Source organism: Phalacrocorax aristotelis, chromosome 1 (genome assembly GCF_949628215.1).
Source record: "Phalacrocorax aristotelis chromosome 1, bGulAri2.1, whole genome shotgun sequence".
NCBI lineage: Eukaryota > Metazoa > Chordata > Aves > Suliformes > Phalacrocoracidae > Phalacrocorax > Phalacrocorax aristotelis.
Genome location: NC_134276.1, coordinates 161,250,792 through 161,268,951, shown reverse-complemented (window position 1 = coordinate 161,268,951; position 18,160 = coordinate 161,250,792). Strand labels below are relative to the sequence as shown.

At 51.0% G+C, this 18,160-nt stretch overlaps 1 protein-coding gene across 2 annotated transcripts; it reads left to right on the top strand.

The window, feature by feature from the left end:
- The first annotated feature begins 4,601 nt into the window (after positions 1-4,601).
- MFNG (MFNG O-fucosylpeptide 3-beta-N-acetylglucosaminyltransferase) lies at positions 4,602-17,595 on the top strand. Of its 2 annotated transcripts, none has more exons than XM_075076674.1 (8): positions 4,602-5,049; positions 10,367-10,415; positions 10,792-10,894; positions 10,985-11,138; positions 11,583-11,668; positions 13,022-13,187; positions 13,725-13,810; positions 14,649-17,595. In XM_075076674.1, exons 1-8 carry the CDS (start codon positions 4,702-4,704, stop codon positions 14,716-14,718), a joined length of 1,062 nt encoding a protein of 353 aa, XP_074932775.1. In that variant the 5' UTR covers positions 4,602-4,701; the 3' UTR covers positions 14,719-17,595. The 2 variants fall into 2 exon arrangements, with proteins under 2 accessions (XP_074932775.1, XP_074932781.1); XM_075076680.1 differs by having other exon boundaries at positions 14,652-14,820.
- Positions 17,596-18,160: the final 565 nt, after the last annotated feature.

The window sequence follows — 18,160 nt, the reverse complement described above, 5'->3', positions numbered from 1 at the left end:
CAAGCTAGCTACCTTGTCCTCCTGGGGGGACAACAGCAAGACTGAGCCTGGCCATACTGCCAGAAGGGTGGAGATCCTCTTGCCCCTCCAATGGGTGCTGTTCTCACCCTGACATGGGACCGAGTGCAGGTTCAGACTCTGGCAGGGGGAAGATGGAGGGTTTGGGTAGCAGCAGCCGTGGTCCCCCACCCCAGCATGGCCCTGACTCCTAAGGAATTGCCATTACCAGCCCCACTGATAATGGGAAAGGAGTGCCAGGATGCCCACACCATGGAGAGGTGGTGGTAGATGGTCTTTCCTGGGACATGCAAGAGGGAAATGGAGTCTGTGGGTCTGGGAGGCTCTGTGGGGCATGAGGCCAGGCAGAGGGCTGAGTCCACTGCTCCTGGGGTCAGTGAGAGAAGATGAGCAACCAGCCCCAGAGAGTCAAGTTCTCTCTGCGTCCTGCTTGCCCCTGCGATTAGGACACTGCTAGTGCCATACACTTTCAAAGCTCTGAGCAAAGATTAACTTGCTGATCTTCATGGGTCCCCTGTGAGGTGTTATTTCAGGCTCTAAACCAGTTGCCTGTGTCTTTTATGAGGACGAGAGTGAACGGGGAGGAGGGGAGGAAAGAAAATGAAAGATTTTAACCTGCAGTCACTGAATGTAGAGCAAAGTCTCAGCTCTGCCCTGGAGCAATGCAGCTCTGCCCTGGGATGGGGCAACTGGTGCAACACATGGCTCCAGATGAAGGCTCCCAAATGGCATCCACTCTAGGGGATGCAGCACAAGCATCCCAGCACAGCCAGCCCCCTTGAGGATGCTTGCCCTGCAGGTAAAGAAAGTGGGACTCTTGTTGAGCTGATGAGAAGACAAGTCCCAAAGCAAACTCCCACCCACCTTGGAATGGATTTGGAGATTAGAGGCTGCATCTTTGTAGGGAAAAAAGTAGCGCTTGAGTACCCAGGGAAAATATTCCATGTGAGGCACTCTGATTCAGGGCTTGACAACTCCTTCTGCCCCTGCTGGCACTGGGAATCATCCCCAGCCTTATGGCCTAGACTTAAGGTGATTAAGAGCAAGCCCCCCCCATTTTGGGTAGTCAGGCTGTGCTCCCAGCTTGGTGCCTACTACCACTGCCCCCCTCTGCAAATAAACAAATGTCCACAGCACCTGCCTGGGCCTTCAGGAGGGAAAGGGATGCGAAAGAAGGCTGCTGGGAGGCAGGTTGGCAGTACTCAACTCTCCCAGCAGCAGGCAGCACTGCCTCTCCTGTTCCCAGGCTTCTTCCATGCCCTTTTTTCATCCATCTTGTCTTCCCTGAGGCTTTCAAAATCCAGCTTCAACTCGTTCTGGACACGGGTGAGAAGCCGGGCAGAGGGCTCCAAGGCAAACATTAATGATCCCCCCACTGCCCTGCACACCCCAGCCCACCTTTTTTATACCTCTGGAGGGGTGGCTGCCTGCTCAGAGGAATGAGTCACGGGTTAGTTAACAGGCAGAATGCAATTAGCAGCCCTGGGCACCAATTACCAGCCTGTAACAGCCTTGTGCAAGCCCCTGTAATGAGTCACCGAGAGCAAGATTTCTCCCTCCAGGGAGGGGATGGGTAAAGTGGCGTGTGTCACCCTGGGAAGTTTCCCGCCCTTTCCGTGATGCCCCCCTGCTCTGGCAGAGCTGCAGCAGTCTGGGGGTCTCTGTCCCATGCACCCCCATAAGGATGGGTCAGCCAGCCCACTCTAGGGCAGGATTTGGCACTGAATGCCCCTCCCCATCCTTGGCACACCAGCAGAAGAAGGTGTCTCACGGTGTATGAAGCAGGCTGTGCTCACCTCTAGCATCGGGCAAGTTCTGATTTGTACTTGGTTGGGTACGTGTTCTGCTGCCTGGCACCATGCTCTGTACAAGGTAGCTTTGAATAATATGTTTTTTTGGGATATTACTAAGGATCCTCTACCTGCATCCCCCTTTCCTTCCCAGATGACCTCCTAGGCCAGGGCTAAGAGGTGCTGCAGGATGCCTGGGAGCCATGGAAGCTGCCGTTAGAGCTGCCTAGGGCTGCTGGCATGTAGCTGAAGCACTGAGAGAGGTTAATTTCTAGTTCAGGAGCAGTGGCTAGCCAAGAGAGCAATCCTAGTATTCAGCACAGAGGCAGCAGATCAGTCATACCAGCTTCGCAGCTCTGCAGTAATGCAAGGCCTGAAGGTGAATGACTGCCCCCTGCCCCAAATCAGTGTAAAAAAGTATTGCTATTCAAAGGGATCTAAAAATAAAACCTGCAGGGACCCTCCAAAGGGATATGGTAGATGCTCTGGAGATGTTCTTGCTTCTAGGGAAGGCTAGAAGTCTTGGAGAGGGAGAAGTACATAGGAGGAGAAGTGGATTCAGTGATTTCTTCCTCACGAAAGAAAAAAGTTGTAGCCAGGGACACGGCTGGGGTGAAAGTGTGTGTGTGAGTACTAGGTTTTAGCTCTGTAGGGATATCTCCGCTGTGTGCCTGCAAAATGTCTGCGTCTGGACACATGGTGGGAGCGTGGAACAGAGGGGCCCTGATCCCTGCCCTGACCCCCTTTTTTTTAATGTCTCATGATCTGACATGTGCACGGGGTGACCCTTTGCTACATGAAGCCATGCCCCCCTCCCATTTCCCCTGTGTCCCCATCTTATTACTTTTTTTTTTTTTTGGTATGCTGAGATTGGATGTCCACAGCTTGCAGCTCCCTGAGGAAGTGCTCTGATTTTGGCAGCTTATGTGGAGCACTACCATCCTGCTGTCCCCATGCTCACTGCCACAGGGAAGCTGGGGTGTGGGTGTGGGTATCAGCCCCCTCCTGGGCTGGTTGCCTCTCTGTACCCCGCAGGTGCTCTGTAAAGTGGCCTAGAGGTAGTGTGAAGGGGACCTTCATGGTCATCCACTCTGTATCCAACTGAACTAGCAACAGTATGCAGCGATCTGCGGTGGTGGGCCCAACATGTCCAGTCTGCAGTGATCTTTGCACTCGGGGGTGGCCCTCACGCCTCTCAGGGTCTCTGATATCCCCCTCCCTGGGGAAGGCCTTCTCCATGCAGGACTTGCTCAGTTACCCTCACATGTTCTGTGTCATGGCCCCAGGTTGCCCTCCTGGCCTCATTGGCCTTGTTGGGAGCTGGAGGGCTGGGGTGAAGGTGGCACAGGGTAGATGTACAGCAATGCCCAACGGTGGGAGGTGGTGATGGGGAAGAAGCTGGAGGTGCCCAGTTTGCTGCTATACTCTTGGGACTCTGAGTTTCTCCACAGAGGGAGAGAACAGCCCCCTTCCTTGCCTGCGGGTGGGGAAAAGGAAGCATCATCTTGCACAAGAGCCACAAGGAACAAGTGGCTGAGCTCAGCCTTTCTACAGGAGGCAAGGACCTGGGTAGGATATAAACCCAATGGTGATGCTGAGCCAGGGACATTGAAAGAGAATGGGCAGGCCCTCCCTTGCACTGTCTGGTGTGGGTATACCTGTTCCTGTGAGTGTCACTACTTCTGCAGCCACCTGGCAGCAGACTGTCCTTGGGCATCCCTGCTGGGGCTGTGAGATGGGGCAGGGGGAGGGATGGTGGCTGGAGGTGGAGCGAAAGGGACCTTCAAGAATGAGAGGGTCATGGTTTGGGGAGATGGGAGACTGGAGCATATGGGAGGGCAGCAGGGGATGTACCGCCCTGCTCTGGGGAAGCAGGGTGGGGTTAAAAGGCAGGGGTAGCAATTCAGAGCAGTGCCCACAGGAAAATTCGGGCTGGGGGAATTTCTGGGGAAATACCATTCTTCCCAAGAACAATATAGGACCCCACGCCTTAACTTCACCGGAGCCCTTCACATCTGTGGTACCTTCCCCTCCTCCCACAAGAGTGCAGGGCTGAGCAGGGCTGCAGAGGTCGGGCCGGACTGTCACAGAGGAGCGGGAAAAACAGTCAAGCAACAGGTTTGTCCTTCCAGATCAGCTGCTTGTCACCTCGGAGGTGTCCCAGCCTGCCCATGTCCTGGTTAGGCAAACCCACCGTCAGACCCTGGGCTCCCCCTTCTCCATCCTCTACTCTCCATCCTCTTCCTCCCCCGGGGCTGGCGCCCCGCCCCGTGCCCGGAGGCGGGACCGGGGCTCGCAGGGAGCAAGAGGGAACTGCTCGGAGGGAGCAGGTGGAGAGGCAGCCCCGCCGCATTCATGGCACCCGGCTGCTTCCCTGCAGCCCTGCGCCAGCCGCTTGCCTTCACCCCACAACCCCTGGCTTGGATGTGCGGGCTGGTGTCTTCTGAGGAACTGATGCTTTTGGTCCAGACTCCCCACCGATGGCTCTGATCAACTTTGCCGCCCCTGCAACCCCCAGCCTCTCCCCAGAGGGACCCTCTGCCTCTCCACTGGGAGTAGGGATGCTTGCTTTCCGCCTGGCAGGCTGTGCCAGCCACCTGCCAGTCGCCTCGGAGTACTTTCCTATCACGTGTCCCTGCCTTGCTGTGTCGTCAAGCCCTCTTAGTCTGTGAAAATTCCCCCCACTTCACCAGTATCCTCTGGGGCTGCTGTCTCTTTGGCTTTCTGGTCTTCATCAGCCCTATTCCTTGGCCAATTCTTATTCAGATCTTACCCTTGATCTTCTGCCCCTTTGGATGCTTTGAGAAGAGTGGACAGCTTCACGTGGAAGGTACGGGCAGAAGTTATCCTTGTTTGATAGGATACTGGCTGCAGTGGGAACGATTTGGGAGCCATGGGCTGTCGGCTTGTCCGTGGCCTCTCTGGAGCCGCAGTCTTCCTTGTCAGCGTGGCTCTGCTTTCCATGCGGCACCGTGGGGCTCAGGAAACAGCTCAGTATCCAGGGCTCAGGGAGGGGATGCTGGAGAAGCCAGAGCAATGGAGGAAAGTGAGCCCAGAAGATGTCATGGGAGGTGGTGGCAAGGGGCAGAAGGACCTGCAAGTCCATCCTCCGGAGGGATACAGGACTGAGGGAAGCCTGACCCTTGGGGACATTTTCATAGCCGTGAAGACAACCAAGAGATTTCACCAGAGCAGGATGGAGCTGCTCCTGAACACGTGGATATCCCGAGCAAGAGAGCAGGTGAGTGTGTGGATTTGGGCTACAGAGGGGGGGGGGTTGGTTGGGGGGCCTAAAAGCCAAAGGAAGAGGAGGCTGGGCATTGCAGTGCCAGCCAGTACTTTGCCTCATTTTCCCTAATTCTTGCTCTGTTCATGTTGAAAGAGGGATGCTACCCAGCAAAATGTTTCACCTGTAGCTGGTTCATGGGAAAGGCTGGCAGAGAAGATGAAGAGCTTGTATGGCCCCTTCTCATGAGGGCTGGGAGGACGAGTGCTCTTAGCAGGCATCACCTATCCTTAATCTAAGCCTGACTCTTTCAACTTGAGATGGAGGGGGTTTAGTTTAATTTGCCTTTTTTATCCAGTAACACCAGGGGCCGCAGACTGCCTGGACCACACCAGACTGAGTGCAGACTGTCCTGGGTCTTTATGAAACGGTGGTTTTCTGCCTCCTAGTGCCATGAGTTTTCTGGGTTTTGAGCTGAGTGGCTCCCCCTGGACCTCCATCAGGCTGCCCACATTGTGCCTGGGCACCCTTTGCCCTGGGACAGTGTCCTGCAGCAGGCAGGGGAGCAAGGCTGCAGGACATGGGTACAAGAGGGTTGTCTGCAGCTCTCTTCATGCCCCAGCACATCAGGACAATCCATGCCTTTCTTTCTTGGGGAGATCCCCTCACGTGCATGACCTTGAAGTGATGTGGGTCTGTATTTGACTTTTTTAGTATTTGTTTTAACTGCGGGTCTGATGTTTTCACCTCTGCTAAAGCAGTTTGGAGAGTTTCCTTCCTGTTAGAGGAACTGATGTGGGGCACCACATTGGTGGTGCTGTGCACATGGCTTACTGGTGGGCAGAAGTACTCCCGAGAGCCTGGGTACTTCTCTCCCTCCCTCGCAGAGCTGCTCCTCAAGAAAGAAGAAATCCTGTAGCTGCCCCCAAAGGGATTTTTTTGCCTCTGCCCATGTGTGATAGGTGCCTAGAAGACACATTCAGGCTTCAGTGAGGGAGGGGGACGGGGGCGGAGGTATTGGGTATGAGAGCACTTGAAGCAATGCAGGGTTTTCTGGGTAAGGGTGGTTTTCCACTTCATGGTGCTGCAACTGTCTGGTCTGCTGCGGTTGTCACAGGAAGCCGTGTCCTATTTTGAGCATGCTTCCTCTCCTGCCTGTATGCCCCTCTCAGCATCTGAGATGCCCTGCTTCCTCCTCCAGATGCGCTTCTCTCTGCTCAACATCAGCCCAGCAGCTCTTTGGAAAAACCAAACCCAACCGCGTGGTTGCACTGGTGTTAAGATATTATGACTGGGGCTTTTGGAGTGGGTTTTTAAGGAGCAGCTCACCTTTCCTCCTTGCGTGTTTGAGAAATAAGTGCCTGGCCATTCTGCTGATGACAGCAATTAGATACCAGCTCCCCAGGTTCATCTGACCCTCTCTGGCAGGCAAATGATGTCCAGTCCTGGGAAGAGATGTTGAATTTTCCATGCTGCTGCCAGCCTCTAGGAAAGCTTCACAGATTGAGCAGGAGAATAGGAAGGAAGGGTAGGGCAGGAGTGTCAGTAATTTTTAAACAGAGTTTTTTCATTGTTACAAATTTTTGTTGCAAGCTCAGTGTTTTCCTCCCCCACCTCAATTTTCCATGTTTTTCTTCTGCTTTTTTTACTAAATGGCCTTGAGGGCAGGGGTGCGGGGGCGGGGAGGGAGGTAAAGAGAAGTACATGAAAGTCAGAAGCCTTTTTTTTAAAAAAATATACTACTGCTGGAGGAGTTTTTGGAGGTAGGGGAAAGGGTTAGTTTTGAAAAACTGACAATATAGAAACCTCGCTTAGCAAAAAAAAGAGAGTTTGCAATTTGCAAAGGACGTTTAATTGCTGTGGGGCCAGGGATAGGGCACCAGACCTCCTTTTATTGAGTCTTTATGGAAAGGCTTTAAGATCCAGTCTTGGAGAGATCCAGGTCTCGGAAGCCCTGATGTGCAGAGACTGCCTCCCTCTAGGGTTGACCCACCATCTTGCTGCCTCCGTTGCTTTACTCATGACTGGAGACCGATTCAGTGGGTCCTTCTCTGCAGGTGGCCAGCAGGGAAATTTTAGCAGCTGGCTGTGCTGCTGGTGCCAGGCCTGGTTTCAGAGCCGATCACCTGCATGGTGTCCTCCCGGAGGAAGCAACCCAGATCTCACAGGTCAGGCTTAGGTGACTGTAACAGAAGGCAGGAACAGCTGTGGTTTTTATGGCTAGGACAGGCTGTACAGGAGCCAAATTAAAAGTCCTCTATGTTGGACTCTGTTGGGATAGACAATAAGAGAGAGAAACATTTTCACTGAAACTGCACTGTTTAAACAGAAGAAAAAATGCGCAGCTGGTGGGAGATGTGGAAGGGGAAGTGTGGGGTGGGTGTTCTTCACTGGAAGTTGGACCATGCTCTGCCTCTTGAGAACTGATCCATGACAAACTTTCCACTGGAGCTTGATGTGGAAGTCATTTCAGCAAAAGGCCTTTTCCTCAGCAAAGGCTTAATCTAAACAGAAGTGTTGTTTCTGATGACTGTTTAGGCTGGTCAGCATTTTAGAGAGGCTTACATTCCTGGTCCAAGTAGGTTTTATGGAGATAACTCTAGGTTTCTCGTCTGAAATTTTGTTTGGTAACATAAACTAATTCTAGCATCTCCTCTCCTGTCAGAAACCCAGACATCCAACTGATTGACATGAAAACTTTAAATGACCCATCCTGAACTGACTTTCACATTTTTCAGTGTTGTGAATGCACCATAGATTTTGAATCTCTTCTCCAGGCAGGGGAACAGCTTCCTGCCCAGCCATACCAGTAACCCATAACCAAGTTTGGAGGCTGTTTCTTCTTGGAGGAGGGATACCCTGGGAATCTGGGATACGAATGCGGTCATAGCTTGTCAGATTCCACATCTGTATTCCCTTTTCCTAGTTTTGCCTTGCTAGGCTACTTTCCCAATTTGCCGTGAGGAGGCCTTAAAGTCTAGTGTTTATCAATTGCATGGGATATCAAGTGGCACTGCTGTCCAGCAGACATCCTTTCCTATTCAGCCATCTTTTCCACTCTAGAAGGGAGGGATGCCTTCTGCGCCGCATCCCTCCTCAATCCCCAATTGGCTGCCCTACGGCAGCAGTGATAGCCAACCCAGGCTGCTGTCAGTGTGGATGGGAGCCAGGCTCTGTGATTTCCCCCCAGCCATGGTGGGAGGAACCATGCCAGGGGTGAAACGGTGCAGGAGGCGAGTGGGAAGCTGTGGCTGAATGGCTGCTCCACGAGCCCACAGGCTGCCTGCTGGAGTGGGCAGCCCATGAGTGCTGAAGCACCATGACAGGAGATCCTGCATGGCACCATAGATGGTATGGTGGAGAATAGGAGGGTGGATATAGTGGGGAGGCTGCTTCTGTCCACCCCATTTGCCTGCAGGGACACAAGTGACACTGGGTGTTCCTCTGCTTGCACATCCTCAATGGGGAGAGTAGGTCTGGTGTGGCCAGAGGGACCTTCTGAATCTCTGCCAGGTTCCATTAGTATGGACAACAGCAGCTGCTGTGTTCTTGAGAAAGACCTGTGCAGCTGAGCCAAATGCTGTCCGGACAGTTTTTTAGCTGGGACCCTCCTCCCTCTCTCCCATCCCAGCCAACATATGCAGCTTTGCTGAGGGACTCACGACAGCAGTCGCTTGGATTCAGGCAGCAGCTACCATTCCAGATTTCCTGCTCTCAGAAGCATGAGGGATGGAGAGATGAGGATGCAGGCAGCTGCCTGTGCTGTTGTGATCTCCTTCAGGACAGCCAGGGCATACACACTGGCATCTCTGGAGTACTGCAGCCAGGTGTACCATGGAGATCAGAGTCTGAGAGAGCCAGAGAAATGAGATTTGCCTAGCCCCCACACTCATAGCCCCCTTTTCCAGTTCTTTTGGAGAGTCTGGTGTTCTCTGTGGTGACAATGCTCCTTCATCCCCAGGTTCCCACAGAAACATGTCAGATGTCAGCAAAAAAGCATTTCCCACCTTGCATCCAGAGGAAAGTGGGGACCTTGGAATATTTCCACAAGTAGAAAATCTGGAAAAAGTTACACATTCCTATTTTAAGTCAATCAGATACAATTTTTATTAGCTGATTTTATATCTGTAAGTAATTTCCAGCAACAATGTTTCTGGTTTTTTTGAAAATGTCAGGAAGTTTCAATGGTTTCAGAACTCTTTTCTTAGACGAAACATTTTTCATAGTGGAAATTTCTGGCTTTGACATGCTAGCAAGGGAAATCCTGTGCCACTGACAATCTCTGCCTTGCCTGAAGGTTGTGACACGGTCCCCTGACCCAGAGCGGCTCCTTTACCTGAGACTTAGCTAATTGCTTCTTGTCCCGTGATCACCTTGAAAGTGGTTTTAGCTAAGAGACTTTACCAGTGGGGTGGGGTAGGAATGTCTGCATGACCCATTGCTGCAGCTCAGCTGTTGGAGGGTAATTTGCCAAGTCACTGTAGCACGTACGTTTGAGATCATGAAACCATCTTGCCGTCTCTGGTCAAGCCAGGTGGTCTTTGAGGGTCCTTCATTGCTTTCCTTTTGTGTGCAGAATATTTTTCTTGCCACATCCTCCTGGTGGGGGCATATGTCCCAAATGCTGAGTGGGTGCGGGAAGAATTGTCCTCGTCAGAGCCTTTGGGAGCAGTGTTGGCTCCTGGAGCTGTTGTCTGCCTGCCTTGTCCCCTTTGTCCCTGCCCAGGTGCTGCATTTAACCAGCCTGTGGGCAGCTGGTGGAGAGACTGTTTATGGCCTGCAACTCCTTTTTGATTTCATGAAAGCTCATTTTCTGCCTGAGGAAAGCTTTTCTCCACCAGCCCTGATCCCTGCCTGGCCCTGAAGAGGGGGAGATGTGCCATACAATGGCAGGGAGGGGGATTATAGAGGCATGGGGGTGGAGGAAGAGAAGGAGGAGGCGGGAAGCGGCAGGGGGCTGTGCACACTTAACACAAAAACAGATGTTCTCCTTTTAACCCGAGCATCATTCAACCATGGTGCTTTCTTTTTTCTACAACTGACACCTAAGCCAGGGCTCCCTCACCCCCTCACTCAATATCATGGGTCCCCTTCTTGCTGTTCCTAAGGCGGCAGGGCAGGGTGAACAAAGCCACACAAGCGCTGTTGATTTTGGGAAGGGGTAGCATGGCCGTCCCTCTGCTCATCAGGCACCTGTAAGGGGGGCACAGCAGCAGGGGATGGAGTGGGGTGACCTCAGTGAGCGAGTCGGGCTGCAGGGAAGAAGGAGTGGGTGGCTAGGAGCAGCACCAGCTCCAGCCCTGAGAGTAACCTCCTTTCCTTGTTTCCCCAGACCTATGTCTTCACTGATGAAGAAGATGATGCCCTGAAAAGGAGAATGGGTAACAACCTGTCCTCTAACACCACCTTCCCCTCCCTGCCTTCAGCCTTTGAACTGTCACAGACTTGGGATGGGGTCTAGCACGCACAAAGCCCCCAGGCAATGATTTGTTTTGGTTGGCTTACCCCAGGGCATGCGGCTGACTGGAGGCAGGGTGTTGCCTGCCTCAAAGCATCCATGGGTGGAAGCAGCCCAAAAGAGAGCCCTTCAGCTCCCGCATACTGGCTGGCAGTGGGCAGGGTGACAATGCAGTTGGCAGGTGTCCTAGTCTTGGCCAAGAAGCTTGGCTTTCTCCAGGTTTCATCTCCTGGTAGGGGGAAGGGTAGAGCCCATGTCAGCATGGGCTGTCCAAGCCACAGCCTTCTCTCTCTCGGCAGGTGACCACGCAGTCTTCACCAACTGCTCTGCCGAGCACAGCCACCCAGCCCTCTCCTGCAAAATGGCTGCTGAGTTTGACGCCTTCCTGGCCAGCAGCCGGAGGTGAGGCAGGGCTCCTATGGGGAGACCCCTGAGAACAGGAGGCACCCTCCTTACCGCAAACCTTTTGTGTCTTCATTCCCGTCCACCCAGCTGGTTTTGCCATTTAGATGATGACAACTACCTGAACCCTCAGGCCCTCCTGAAGGTCTTGTCCTCCTACTCTGCGACGTGGGACGTTTACCTGGGGAAACCCAGCCTGAACAGACCCATCTGGGCCTCCGAAAAGCTGCCAAACAATGAGACGGTACAGCCCGTGGTGGTGGTGGTGGGGCCAATGGGTTGGTTTTAGTGCTCTGCCTTGTGGGCCGTAGATGTACCCCAAGGAGAGACAGGTCCAAAGAGCAACAGGCAACAGCTGAAAACTTGCTGGTCTTGTCTGAACATGGTTGTAGGTATTAACTCAATCCGATCTGCCTAGGGATGGTCCCATGTTGCTGCTGTGCAGGATAAGCCTGCCTTGGGCATCCCACCTATTGCTGCCAGTAGGAGCTCGGTGGCTCCAAATATGAGGTCAAAATCCATGCTGTATTGCTGACAAGTCCTTCTTCTGGGCAGCAGTTAGGGGTCCGGGGTCACAATAGGGCTGTGTTTATTCTGGCATCAAAGCTGGGTTTCCAGCATTCCCATCTCAGGAAGTGTGGTATTGTCTGAGCCTCTGCCATTGATTTTCTCTGCTGTTTCTCTCCAGAAATCTGTGCGCTTCTGGTTTGCCACAGGAGGAGCTGGGTTCTGCATCAGCCGCAAGCTGGCAAGCAAGATGGTGCCTTGGGCCAGGTAAGCTTTGCAGCTGGTGGGTATCAGAGCCTTTGGGGATGAGGACCATGGACACACATTAATTCCTGGCTGTATCAGATTTAGATATGCATACATGGTGGTTGCAAGGATGTTTGTAAGGGTGCAGAGTACCATGTGCTCCACATTTGCAAGCACGTGGGACTGGAGGAAGGGTGCAGTGGGTGGGTCTGCCACCTGTTTAGAAAGAGGCAAGAGCAGGCACAGCAGCAAACATAATCACAGGATTATATACTCCCCCTCCTCAACTCCTTTCAGCTCTTGGTTATTGTCCCACACTCCTTCCCATCCCTTTCATCTTCCTCTGACTCTTTTCCTAAGTACTTTCCCTGTCTATCTCCTCTCCTCTTAACCTGCCTCTTTCCAACCTCCTGTACCTCCCTCCTGAGCTAATTTCCCATTCCCCCTCTTCAACTTCTTCAGCAAACCCTCTTCACAGCTTCTTACAGTGGCCACCGTCATTTCCTCAAGCTTGGTGCATGGAGAATGGAGGCAGGCCCCAGGGTCTTGTGTTAGCCCAGCCTACAAGATGATGATGTCCTAGGTTCTATCACAGGCTATATGCACATACACCAATAGGCAATGGCTGTGCCAGCCTTAATCAGATTACACACACCCAGAAAGACAGATCTGATCCACACTGGCTGGTTTATGACCATGGTATGTTCTTTAGAGCAGACCCAGACAGGAGGATGGTATGTGATCTAGGGTAAAATGAAAGTGGAGTGGATAGATAACACCTAAACTGGCATAAAGTCTGTCACTACTTTGTTAAAATGCTTAAAACACATTTGAACTAGCTGAGGGGTGTTATAGTAGACAGTGCTTCATGCTGTGTGGCTACTTCCAGTTACAGGAGCCTCAAAATTGTGTTTCGCCTGTTGTCAAAGGATGGCCAAGCATGTGGTCTTACATTACAGTGGAGCCATGGATGGCTTATTCAAGCTGCAAGAGACAGTCCTGTTACTTCTTCCTGCTGGTCTGGCCACATGGTCCCACTGTTTCTCTTGTGCTGACTTGTCTGACCCCTCAGTGCAGCTCACCTAACCGGTGGAAAAGTGACTTGGCAAGGTCTGGCAGCTCTCTGCATCAGCTCACTGAGGAGCTGAATACGTGTCAGGGACAGCATTGGACAATTGGTGGGACAGCATGGCTGGGAGTGGTCAAAGGGCAAACACATGCCTGAATCTTTGCAGGTGGAACTCAGGGATTTCTTGCTTAGTTCCAAGATTTACCCTGTTTTTCAGTTAAGTCCTTCATTTATCTCCCACCCAAGTGGATGTCTATATCCCCTCCTACCCTTGTCCTAACCCATAAAACCTTACTCTCTTCCAGTGGCAGAAACTTCCTGAGCACTTCAGAGCTCATCCGCCTGCCGGACGACTGCACCGTGGGTTACATCATTGAGTGCAAAGTTGGTGGGCAGCTGCTGCCCAATGCGCTCTTCCACTCCCACCTGGAGAACCTCCAGCTTATCCCCTCCTCTCGGCTCACGCAGCAGGTGAGAAGGTGAAATAGAGCAAGAGAGAGGTGTGTGAGGAAGGAGAGTTGGGGAGGTGAGCTGACAGGCACATTGTGCCATTGGTGGTGGGTTGAATCAATCATCTGCTCTTTTGGGGAGGCTTTCCTGACAAATGTTTCTTTGAAATAAAGAGCAGATGTTGCTGGCAGAATGGCTGACAGTCACAGTGTCCCTGGGGTCTGTGATGGGGAGCATGTGTGTAGGGCGATGTGAGGATTGAGGGCACCCTTGAGGGAACAGGACACAAGGACAAGCAGAAGTGATGACTGATTTGGGAAGGGTCTTTGACATAGCACCATGTCCATTTTGCATGGGGAGATAACAAGGGGTGTAGGGGCTTGGAGAGGCAAAGGACTAGCATGGTGGACCACCATGGGAAGGAAGAGAGGAGAGGTGGAAGGCAGAGGCCAAGCCAACAAAGAAACCAGAATGGCAGCTTCTGTCACCCAAAGCAAGTTCTTTGCTCCTGAACTCACCTCACCCTCCCTGCTCCTTTCTCACCACACCTCTTTGCAGGTCACCCTCAGCTATGGTGTCTTTGAGGACAAGCTCAACGTTATTGAACTCAGTGGCCCCTTCTCACCCCAAGAGGATCCCTCAAGGTATGGGGCGTGAGCACTCTGAGTATTGCTGTGGTGTGAGACCTCAGATAATAGGCTGGGAGGGGGAGGTAGCCAAATGCGGTGCAAGAGCTCTAGAGTACGGGACAGAAACCTTGCAGATACATGGCTTATTGAGTGAGGAGCACACCAGCATTAAGTTGCTTGTGAACGCTTACAAACTTTTCAGACCTTTTTGGATGGGTGGGAAGAAGAGGAGTATTGAAGCATTTTATTTGGAGCCAGAAGTATTGCCATTTATTTCACATTTTGAGACTGAACCAGCTAACCTTTTACCTCTGGGACAGGAACAGAAATATCCTTTTAAACTTAGGAAAGGAAATTCTGCTTGCTTTTTCATTTTTTGTTTTGCTGAGAAAACCGAAGGGAGAAAAGAAAACAGTTCACTTCAGGCTGACTGCAAACTTGTGTTCTTTGATTTACCTTCTCCACTTTGAGCGAACAAACCTAAAGTTGTTATTTGCAGACCATGGGTAGGAAGCTCCTGGCTGGAGATAGCAGGGGTGGGAAGCAGCTAGGCAATGAAAAGAGCTTCAACAGAACCATGTAGCGGTTGGTGCAGTGCTCATCTCCCTGCCTGTGCTCAGGGTGAGCCACGGGTTTGGTCTACATAGGCAGAGATGGATTCAGGTGTCGGAGTGAGGCTTGGCTGCTTACTTTTTCTGAAAAAAGATGTCTTGAGGTGAACAACCACTCCTGGAGCTCTGTAGTGCAGGGTGCATGCCTGATGTGGGATGGGACATGAGGGAGAGGTCTTCCATTCTCCAGCTATGTGTTGGTGTAAAAACTGTCTCCTGACCTTGCTTTGCTCTCTCCCCAGCAGGTTTCGATCACTCCACTGCCATCTCTACCCCGACACCTCCTGGTGCTTGCAGGCTGTTGGCTGGTGATGCCTCAGCCTCAGCTAAAGTGGGTCCTGGTGACATCCGTTTACCTTGTGCATGTAGGAAGTGGGACACTGAAGAAGCTTGGTGGTTCCAACTTTCCCTTTTCTATGGTGGTCTTGGGGCTGTGTGATGGCTTTTTTGGTCCTTGCTGAACACTGGTGACACAGGACAAGAGATGATCTGTGCCAAAGATGGATAACATGGGCTGGACACATGGACGGCCTTCCCATCTGTGCTGGGATACATGCAAGGGATGGGATCAGTATGCCTTCCTGAGCAGATCAAGGACTGGGTGGTGACTGCTGGGCATCTGGGTAGAGATGGGGACCTGCTGCAGCTCCTTGCTTGGATTCATCTTGCCGGACTAGAAAGGCCTTGGGTATGGGTAATCAGTTCCCAGCTGAGGATGGCTGATAGCATGTCGTGGCTCCAGCATGTCTGAGCAGGCCCTTTTCCTCTGTATCTGCCTGTGCTTTCCCCACCACCCACTCTTCCCAGCTACAGCCCCTTGGCTGAGTTTCTGCTTAGTCAAGGTCTATAGAAATGGAAAAATATGATCATTTCTGTGGTGAATGAATGCTGGAAAAGCATAGTCCTTGCCTGGCAGAGAATAGATGGGCAGGAAGTACAAAGAATCAGGAATCCCCCTGTCTGCTGGGACAAAGAAGAGGGTGTGGCGTGGGGGAGCCAGGAGGAGACAGACTGAGATGAAGATGGTTCCTGCACCGAACATTGAAGGCTTGATCTTGTATGGCCCTGCATTATTCCTCTTTTTACCTTCTTGATATGGGGTCAGGATAATCTCTTGCTCTAATTACCAACCTGTCATCTAAGATTAGACTCCAACTCCTACCTGTGAGAGCGGAGACATAAAGGATTAAGACTGGATGAAAGAGAGGAGAAAGGAAGAGATGGAGAAGGAGTGCTCAGGGGCGGATTAGAGGTTACAGCTTTATAATCTTCTCAATGCCCGGACCAAAAAAATTAAGTCATGAAGGAATGGAAACAGCAAGGCAAAGGGCTCTTTATCCCTGTGGTTTTTTTCCTCCAGATGCTAAGAGCAGCTTTCTGCCTTCCTGCTGTCCCTGCTGAGCGCAACAGGGGAAAGGAGCAGGCCCAAATAGGTTACGAGCTTTCTGGCACATTTGTGGAGAGTCATTTTCTCAGTACAGAGCTTGGCATGAAAGCTGGGCAACTCTGCTTGCTGGGGGATGAACCTTGGCACCATTTTGTCCTTGTGCACATGGTTAAATGGCTGAGGGAGAGCACTGTAGGGAAAGCTGGAAGGCAAAGGGGCTGTTTTCAATGGCAGGTGGTGCCACAAACAGGTATTTCTCTTTAAAGAGCCTTCCAAACACACTGCTGGGATCTGTGAAATATTCCTGTAATCTCCAGATGAAAGGACAAATGCCCTTTCTCCAAAGAGCTGCTTAGCTTTGATGTTGCTGATGTGACTAAGCCTGCTGCTGGTGGGCTGGAAGAGCCAAGGGCAACTATCACTGTGCCTCTGCTGTTTTGAAAACTGGCCACCCCGTCGCCTCCTCCCTCCTGACCCCCAAGCACCAGCATCTACACAGCACACATGAGGTTTGAAGGAAAGGTGTCAGAAAGACATTGCACCTCTGCAAAGGGGAATCTAGAAATGAATGAGCACTTCAGTTTCTGGAGAAGCAGAAATCAGGAGCCTGTAGAGCTGTTTTCCAATCTGGTCATTGTTACCGGTGTTTAACCAGCTTGTGAAGCAGCAGAGAGCCCTGCTTTCTTCTCTTGCACAACGTGCCTTTGTGCTGGGAATTAGTCCTGAGCAGGGACAGGGGTTAGCTAATGCCAATGACCATTCCTTGAGTTGTGCAAAGCACTTGGCTCTCACAGCTATCAGAACCTAGGAACCATGCAGTTCAAAACAGAGACACCCAACTATTGGAAGGCAGGTGCAGCATAAAGAAGTCCTGCCCCACAGGGCAAATTATTTGGTTTGAATTTAACCAGAAAATGAAAAATACTTCAGTGAGAAGTAAGAGTCTTCAAGAGAAATCTACACTACCTGGATATCTTTTTTTTTCCCCCATTCAAACTCCCAGCTGTTGTTGTTAATTGTGTCTTTGAGTTAAAAAGACAGACCTATCTGTAGATGTCCTGGTGACAGTCAAAGCAAAATGCGATTCATGTGCCTGGAGAAGGAGATGAAACTGGTGGAGTGGACTCCCTTCCTTGGGGAAAAGCAAGGCACAGAAACTGGAAGCCTGCTTTGGATCCTGGCCTCAGCTGGTCTGAACTGGCCTGGTGCCTTTTGCATGGCTGAAGATCAGATGTTACATGGATTGAGTCCTGGAGTGGCTGCATGGGGACCGGTTTAAGACTGGGCTTCGTTGCTGGAGCAGTTAAGTGCCACTTCTGTGGAAAATGTAATGTGTCATAAGGAAACCAAGAACAGATGAGATGATGTCTGGGGCAGGGCATCTCTTGGGTTGTAGAGAAATGAATGACAGAAAAGTCCTGTTATGCCTGTGACGACAATGCGCTGGAAAGAAAATAGCTTCTCGGAGTCGACAAAAGAAACCAGGTTTTCTCTAAGAACAGAGAGACAGCTTAAGGGGACATTCACCACATGAAATCTGATCAACGTTAAATCTGAGTTAAAATTAGTTTCAGGAACGATTCCTGCCCCTGAGGCTTGCTGTCAGAGGTTGTGGTTTTACAGTCTCATTTTCCTAGTTTATTAAAATGTTTAGCTGCTTGGGAAAATGAGAAACAATCTCACGTGAAACTTTTCAGGGGTCTGCCTTTTTTTATTCTCCTTCATGATTTTCCTATGTAACTGTTAAAGTTTTGGAAAGGTTCCACTGGATCTATTAAAATTTCTTTCTCTTTTTCTTTTTTTATATCGCTCTCTCTCTTTTTCTCTCTCACACTCCTTTTTCTCATTGTGGAGAAAAAAAATATCCCAAGAACAAAAAGGGATGGAGACATGGTCTTTTTATTTTACTGGGAAAAATGGGGTCAAAGTCAAAGGTGTTGGCATGACCCTGCTGTTGTACAACATTAAGTGTAGTTCAAGGTTTCAAGTACAGAGACCTCCGCCTGCCCAACACCATAGCAACCAACACTAATAATGATGTTTAAGCAGTATACTGAAGATTCAGAAAAAGGAGGAGGGGAAAAAAGCAGTTACAGTATTTGAAATGTAAAGTATTAAGTGAGGCTTTCATGTTAACAATATCCTTTCTTCACTTTCCCCTTAGCTGTGAAGAATTTTTATGAGGAAACCCCTATTTGACAGTGCAAAAAATGCTAATGACTATCCTTTCTTTAGGGGGAAAAGAGAAGTTAGTTAAAATAGGTGGGAAACTGCAGTTGTTGCTAAAGGCTTGAAGCGGAGGGAGAAGAATAGCAACACTAGACAATGCTTCTGTCCCTGGTGCCAACTCCTCTTAACAACTCTGCT